The sequence below is a fragment of the Odontomachus brunneus genome, unplaced genomic scaffold (genome assembly GCF_010583005.1).
Source record: "Odontomachus brunneus isolate Ranch 3 - 2012 unplaced genomic scaffold, Obru_v1 Obru_scaffold_109, whole genome shotgun sequence".
Taxonomy (NCBI): Eukaryota; Metazoa; Arthropoda; class Insecta; order Hymenoptera; family Formicidae; genus Odontomachus; species Odontomachus brunneus.
Window position 1 is genome coordinate 1,065,074 of NW_022639559.1, and position 8,673 is coordinate 1,073,746.

Genomic DNA, 8,673 nt, shown 5'->3' on the forward strand with positions numbered 1-8,673 from the left:
GCAGTAAGCAAATTGACCAATTCCATTCTCACGTTTCAAAAATAATCGATTGTGATTGGTCTATTTACTTACTGCTTATTTCTTACTACTACTCCTACTGCCATTGTAGGAGACGCTTAAGGGAAGCTTGTGGCACATAGAAAAACTTAAGCAGTAAGACGTAAGCAGTATGCAAATTGACCAATCGCAGTCGCTGATGTTCCTTAGTGTCTAAGAATTAATGACTGTGATTGGTCAATTCGCTTATTGCTTACGTCTTACTGCTTAAGTTTTTCTATGTGTCACGGCCCTTAGGGGCTATCTACAATGGAAAACGCCGTAATAGTAAGAAATTGGCCAATCATACTGAATTTTTACAAGAATAGTCGATTGTGATTGGTTAATTTCTTACTGCTGCAGCGTACGATTCTCCATTGTAAATAGCTCTTTAGACTAGTGGCACACAAAAAAACTTATGTCTCCTGCACACAGGACGCGGTAATGCTTGCCGCGCGGCGGAAGTCCGCGTGACAGCCAATCAATATGTTGTTATTTCGAAAGAGCTAGAAGGTTATTATGGAAAGCAGCATATTGATTGGCTGTCGCGCGAACTTCTGTCGCGCGGCAAGGATTACCGCGTCCTGTGTGCAGGAGCCATTACTACTTAAGTTTTTCTGTGTGCCACGGCCCTAAAGGCTAAATCACACTAGCGATTGGCGATTGATGATTGACGATTGAAGATTGGAACTTGACCAATTGGAACAAAGCAAGCCAAGGCTAAAGCTTATTAATTCGTTAAAATCTAATTTTTAATTATCAATCGTCATCGCCAATCGCTAGTGTGATTTGGCCTTAAGGGACGCCGCACACAAATTGACATCACAGTAACGTAAGATGTACCGTAAGGGCTATCGCACACAAATTGACATAACTGCATATGCATAGCATAAGATCGTATGGACCAATGAGCATTGAATATTAAGTCGCCATATTGATGATTGATACTTAATATTCGATGCTCATTGGTCCATACTATCTTATGCTATGCATATGCGTCTATGTAATTTTGTGTGTGATGGCCTTAAGAATTGACCAATCATTTTGAGTATCGTCGAACCGTAAGGTCGCCATTTTTGTGAATACTCGATTGTAATTGATCCATTTTTACGGTACGTCTTAAATTACTGTTATGTCAATTCGTGTGCGACGCTCTTAAGCCCATTCTACAATTACGTGAACGTGGTTGTAAGTGGTTGTAAGTGATTACGACAACCAATCAGAATAAAGCAATCAGTGAATAAAACATTCGAATTGGTTGACTCTTACGTTCACGACTACGCTTACCCAATTGTAGAATGGGCTTTAAGCCCATTCTACAATTGCGTGAACGAGGTTGTAAGTAGTTGTAAGTGATTACGACAACCAATCAGAGTAAAGCAATCAGTGAATAAAACATTCGGATTGGTTGACTCTTAAAGGGACGTCTACATTGGAAGTAAGCAGTAAGAAGTAGGAAGTAAGAATAAGAAATTGACCAATCATAGTTGATTATTCTTCTCACATTCGACTGTGGTTGGTCAATTTCTTACTCTTGCTTCCTACTTCTTGCTATTTACTTCCAATGTAGACGTCCCTTTACGTTCACGACTACGCTTACTCAATTGGGTAATTATCCAGTTTAGCGGCCTCACCTCCAATTTCGATGAAAGTAGGCTCAATCGACGCGTTTTTGCATGTCAAATAACTTTTTCTTCTGACAAAATCGTTGCTCTCTACTGCGAAGCGAGATATCAATAGACAAAGTTGAGCGCACGTTAGGTTAGAAAATCTGTCACATAGACGTAAAGTACTGACACGAATATGCTCTGTCGCCATGTGCGCATGTTCTGTAGCCACATGCGCATGCGTTTTCTTTAGTTGTCGCTAGTAAAGCTCGAAATTTAAAGTGCAAAAAACATGAAAATGAAGACAATAAGTTGTTATGCATGTTATGTACGCACACACGTATGCACAATGTTAAATTTATTTGACTTTGTATGTTTAATTAACGACCGTGAAAAATTAATAGACTTTTTAATACAACACGGTATTTTAGCATGTACAATACAGTGTAGTAAATGTAATAACGAGTTAAATATTAATAAAACAACATTATGATACCAATGTAGAAAACGGTACTTGGTAAGAAACAAACATAAAAAATGTGATTGTATTAAAAAGTCTATTAATTTGTTACAATTGTTGATTAAAAAATTGGTAATTATTCAGTCATACCGTCTATCTCTAGCTATGTAACTGGGGGGCTTTGCCCCTCAGACCCCCTATCACTACAGTCTTTTGTGAGAAATTCACTCTTTAGCTTAATTAAGCATAAGAGACTATAGCCCCCATCCCCCCTGATAGGGGGGTCTGGGGGTCGAAGCCCCCCAGTTACATAGCTAGAGATAGATGGTATGACAGATTTTCTAACCCAACACGTCCTCAACTTTGTCTATTAATATCTCGCTTCGCAGTAGAGAGCGACGATTTTGTCAGAGGAAAAAATTATTTGGCATGCAAAAACGCGTCGATTGAGCCTACTTTCATCGAAATCGGAGGTGAGGCCGCTAAACTGGATAATTACCCTCAATTGTAGAATGGGCTTTAAAGCTGGTGGCACATAGAAAAACTTAAGCAGTAAGCGAATCAGCCAATCACAGTCATTGATTCTTGGACCGTAAGAAAAATCAACGACTGTGATTGGTCAATTTGCTTACTGTTTACGACTTATGCTTAAAGGGACGTCTACATTGGAAGTAAACAGTAAGGGCTATCGCACACAAATTGACATAACTGCATATGCATAGCATAAGATCGTATGGACCAATGAGCATCGAATATTAAGCATCGAACACCAATATGGCGACTTAATACTCGATGCTCATTAGTACATATAGTCTTATGCTATGCATATGCAGTTATGTCAATTTGTGTGCGATAGCCCTAAAGCGTCTTCTACAATGGCAGTAGGAGTAGTAGTAAGAAATAAGCAGTAAGTAAATAGACCAATCACAATCGATTATTTTTGAAACGTGAGAATGGAATTGGTCAATTTGCTTACTGCTTATTTCTTACTACTACTCCTACTGCCATTGTAGAAGACGCTTAAGAAGTAGGAAGTAAGAATAAGAAATTGACCAATCATAGTTAATTATTCTTCTCACATTCGACTGTGGTTGGTCAATTTCTTACTCTTACTTCCTACTTCTTGCTATTTACTTCCAATGTAGACGTCCCTTAAGTTTTTCTGTGTGCCACGGCCCTTAAGCTTATGAACGAAAGTTTTTATAAGTGTTTAAACTTTATTTTTATATGCTATAGTGAAACAATGGTGCTGTATTGTTGTATTTGTAAGGCAAAATGGACATTGGATAAAGACATATCGTTGTTTCGGTAATCAAATTTTCTGAAATATGCAAACATAACTTTTGAAGAGTTGTTAATGTCGAATTTGTTAATTCCATGTTTTAGATTTCCAAAAACAGAAGATATGTTAAAAGAATGGTTGCGTGTTATACCAACAGTAAAACAAGTTAAGTCACATTCACGAGTATGCCAAGCTCATTTTCGTGAATCGGAATATTGTCGGATCAGTAACAAACTTATATTAAATAAAAATGCAATTCCAAGCATTTTTTCGCAATCTGTATTGATGAATGCAGATTGCTCAAATATATTGGCATCAGAAAGTTCAGGTAGTGAATCAGTCATAAGGAATAAAAGTACTGTATCTCCAGAAAAGATAAATATAGAAGACCTGTCTTCAGACAGCTTTGTATCACTAAAAAGGAAAGGAATGAAAGAAGAAGAAATACAAGTATCTCCTGATGTTAAGGTAAATCTATGTGTCGATTTAATTAACACACTTATGTTCTTGTTGCTTTAATAATATTTAAATTATATTGAATATAATATTAGGATGTTGCAACACAGATATCTCCACGGCGACTCCAACCATCTATTCGGGAAGAACAATTACTACATGAAACTCAAATTTTGAAGAAAAGATTATCCAGAAGAGATGTAAAACTTGCAAACATGACAGCTTTATTACAGCATTTGAAACAGCATTTGAAAAATACAGGTAACTCATCTGATGAGTTGAAAGAAGTATTGCTTAAAACATTTTTTGGCTTAAAGTTAGACATATTACAAAATGAACTGAACAATAACAATGAAAAGTTTTATCAACATTACTTCAGATAATATAAAGGAGTTTGCATTAACATTATATTTTTATTTTCCAAAAGTATATAATTATATTTGTACACAATTAAGATTGCCGAATGAGGCAATATTACAGAGATACGTTACATCATTTTCTTGCAAAGCAGGTTTTCTTGATATAGTGTTGCAATTTTTAAAAAACAAAAGCATCAGTTGTGATTATTTAAACAATGTAGCTTTAATAATGGATTCAATATCTATTAAGTCAAATATAAAATATGACAACAATATAACAACAAAGTTCTATTTAAAGGATATAGATTACGGATCTATTGTAAAATATTTGCAATTACAATATAATGAAAAAGATATTGCTTCAGAAGCATTCCAAATTTATTCTCTGAGCGTTATCTAATGGGGATTATATTCCAAGTTGTTTCATACAGCATTAAATTCAAGATTCCAATTGCTCATTTTTTCGTACATAAAATTACAAGCGACAATCAAATCAAATTATTTATTGAGACAATGAAAAAATTACATGAAATTGAGAGTCACAGTACGTTCTATAACTTGTGATGGAACAATAATGAATTTTATTACTATGACTAATTTAGGTTGTTGCTTCGCGTCAAAGATAATGAAAACTCATTTCAAATATCTATGCACGAATTCTAATGTTTATGTGTCATAAAAATTACTTTAAAAAAAAAAGTAAAAAAAGGAGCCAAGTGCATCAGTGCTGCGAGTTCGAGTACTTTTGGTGCATTCGTTTTGGACGCTTATGCGCTTAAGCATCATTCTATTTTAATCGCTCATTACCTGCAGGAAAAAGATAGAATGACGCTTACAGCGCAAAGCGCCCAAAGCGAACGCACCAAAAGTTACCCGCACTCGCAGCACTGAAGTGCATGTGCCTTAGCATTATTTGTCTTTACAAAAGAAAAATCGTTATAAATAAATTACAACAAAAGTGTATTCAGCTAAAAGATATTTAAAAAAATATTATTAAACAACTTTATTCAGATGAATTACTCTCGTGAATACTCTATTGAAAAATAGACAATTTTATACTCTTTACAAAAGTAATGATATCAATCGGTTTGCGCCAATTGTGAATGAATAATTATTTCAGTTTTTACTTTTATAAACATGTGTAGTTTTGGCTATATAATATATTTATATAAATTAAATATATTATTAATATATTAGTAATATATCATTAAATAAAAAATAAAATAATTAGAAAAATACAATAATGTTGAAAAATACAATAATGTTGAAAAAATATAATAACTTACACAAAAACCATTTGGCGTGCCTTTTTTTATAAGCAAACGGGTTCTTTTATTTTAATGACTATCAAAATATTATATTGATTATCGATAGTCCAAATAATAAAAAGGAGATATCACGTTCCAAAGTTGCTTAGTTATCGATATTATCGCTGGCATTGTTGCTTCTTTACCGCGATACCGATTGGTTGTGCGTTGCAGCCGGCTTCGTGTCGCGCCAGGCTGTCATCGTGGCGGAGTTGAGTGACAATTCGTGCGTATTATGAGAACGGGGTTATAACGAGAGAGAATGAGAATAGAAGAGAATAGTAGAGAATGAAAATAGGAGAGAATAGTAGAGAATGAGAGAGAGTAAAGAAGAATTAGAGAAAATAAGAAAGAATGGGAGAGAATAAAGGAGCATGAAAACATTTAGCTGTATTAAAATTTGTTTAATAATTATGTATATGAGACTATAATAATAATTATGTACATGAGACTATATATATTATGTCTATAGTCTCTTCCTACATGTTGGCTTCACTTTTCTGGCCGTTTGCGGGATCCATATATACTATGTCCACTGGTTGTATTCGAATATGAATGCAGATTACAGGTTTGTGTATGAGAGATAGGGAGAGACAGGTTGAGACGGGGAGAGATGGGAAGAGGCAGAGAAAGACAGGGAAAGACAGGAAGAGACAGGCAAAGACGGGGAAAGACAGGGAGAGATAAGAAGTGACAAGGAGAGACAGGGAGAAACAGGAAGAGACAGGGAGAGACAGAGAAAGACAGAGAGAGACAGGGAGAGACGGGAGTAGACGAGGTGAGACGGGGAGAGATGTGGAGAGACAGGGAAAAACAGAGAAAGACAGGGTAGTGCTGTTATGTTAGAAGGTTAAAAGTTATTTTTAATTTATATTGGATTACCTTAAATTCTCTTTACAAATATGGAATTGAGGATAATATCAGATAAGTATTAATATCGTTAAATATACATAAGATATATAAGGAAGAAGAATTTATATTTGTAGCAGAACAAGGAAAAATACAGTTGGGAATGAGAAATGCATGCTTAGAGCACACATGAGAGAACTTTTGGACCAAACAGAGAAAATTACGACGTGAATCACCCGTTTGTTCATGCTGACGTCATTACATTGCTTCATATAATCCAGCAGATTCTAGTACTTGATGTAATTGCTGCTATCCACGACGAACAAAATAAAAATATAAACTATGCAATTTTTACAATAAGAGAGGAAGAAAGCGAGAGAACCAAAGAGGCAGATTAACAGATAGACAGAAAAATAGAGAGACAGAGTGACAAAGACAGAGAGGCAGAATTGTAGGAAAGCATTGAAATAAGAAGACAGAAGAGGTAGGAAGACAAGGAAAGAAAGAGTGATGAAGAAAGGTAGAGTAAGAAGGGAAAAGGATGAGAGAGAAAGATAAAAACGAATGAAGTAGAGTGAAAAAGAAAGAATGGAAATGAGGATAAGCGAAAAAAAGAATCAAAGAGAGAGAGAGACAAAGAGAAACAAAGGGAAAAGGAGATAAGAAGATGAGGAAAAAGAGAGACAAGCAGAGAGATTGAGAAATAAATAGGTAAAGAGACAAAGAGACAGGATTTAAGATGCAAAGATAATATAGATTTATAAAGAGGCTGAGAGATAAAGCAGCAAGAGAGAGAAGGACGGAGTAGTAGAGATAGAGTAAGAGAAAAAGAGAACAAGAAGGAAAGATTAGAACGAAAGAGGAAGAAAGAAAGAGGAAAAATGAAAGTATAAGGAAAAAAGAGAAAAAAAGAGGCAAAGAGATGCTAAAATACAGAGAAACAGAAAGAAAGAGAGATAGAAAGAAGAGGAGAAAGAAAGAGAAATAGACAATAAGATAGAGAAGCACACAGACAGCACTCAGACAGCACACAACACTTACAAAATATTTTAGAAATATAGATATTAAATATTTTATAAATATTCAAGTATCCAAGATTTTCAGGTATAAAAAAGATTATAATAAATATTTAAAAGTATTTATAAAAAACATCTTTCATAAATATTTTTACGAAAATGATTATAATTTAAGAAATATTTATGATAAATATTTTTCATATATATTTTTAAATATTTATCATAATCTTTTTTATACCTGAAAATCTCGGGCATTAAAATATTTATAAAATATTTAATATCTATATTTCTAAAATATTTTGTAAATATCGTGTGCTGTCTGGGAAAGAGAAAGACGAAACAGAGTGACAAAGGCAGAGAAGCAGAATTATTGGAAAGGAGAGAAACAGAAAGATAATGAAGTAAAACAGCAAGAAGAAAAGGAAGGGAAGAATGATAGAAGTAACGTGAGAGTAGAAGAAGAAGAGGAAGGAAAAGGAAGAGAGAGAACGATGAAAACGAAAGAGATAGAATGGAAGAGCATGAAAATGAGGAAAAGAGGAAAAAAGAATCAAAGAAAGAAGGAAAGGCAAAAATACAAAGGAAAATACAGAGGGAAAAGGAAATAAGAAGAGAGAAAGAAAAAGAGAGAACAAGAGAGACATATTAACAGATAGACAGAGAGACAGAGTGACAAAGACAGAGGCAAAATTGTAAGAAAGCATTGAAACACGAAGGCAATGAGATAAAGAGGGAGGAAGACAAGGAAAGAAAGAGTGATAGAAGTAGAGTAAGAAGAAAAAAGGATAAGAGAGAAAAATAAAAACGAAAGATGTAGAATGGAAGAGAAAGAATGGAAATGAGGAACAGCGAAAAAAAGAATCAAAGAGAGAGAGAGAGGCACAAAGAGAACAGAAATACAGAGAAACAAAGGGAAAAGGAGATAAGAAGACGATGAAAAAGAAAGAGAAACAGAGAGATTGTGAAACAAAAAGGTAAAGAGACAATATTACAGGTGAAGGGATATAGATCTATAAAGAGGCAGAAAGACAAAGCGGCAGGAAGACAGAGAAACACGGAGTAGTAGAGATAGAGATAGAGAGAGAGGGAGAGAAAGAGAGAGAGACAAATAGATGCTAAAATGTTATTCTGTCTTTGCTGTTTCAATGCGCGATAAAGATAGAATGACACGTTAGTAGTAATAGTTTGAGTTCCGAATGCATTGTATACATATCATACATATACATACATTGTATACATATCATATATATACATACATATATATATATATATATATATATATATATATATATATATATATA

The 8,673-nt window shown here is 34.3% G+C and overlaps 1 protein-coding gene across 2 annotated transcripts in view; it reads left to right on the plus strand.

Annotated features, from left to right (window-relative positions):
- The first annotated feature begins 3,240 nt into the window (after positions 1-3,240).
- The window catches only part of LOC116849235 (THAP domain-containing protein 3-like), a 36,792-nt gene continuing 31,359 nt past the window's right edge, over positions 3,241-8,673 (plus strand). The window contains exons 1-3 of one of the 2 annotated variants that reach the window (XM_032826176.1): positions 3,241-3,411; positions 3,490-3,853; positions 3,937-4,102. In XM_032826176.1, the coding sequence (XP_032682067.1) occupies positions 3,290-3,411; positions 3,490-3,853; positions 3,937-4,102 (652 nt within the window). In that variant the 5' untranslated portion in view covers positions 3,241-3,289. The remainder of the gene's footprint in view (positions 3,412-3,489; positions 3,854-3,936; positions 4,103-8,673) is intronic. The other variant, XM_032826177.1, reaches the window with a different exon arrangement.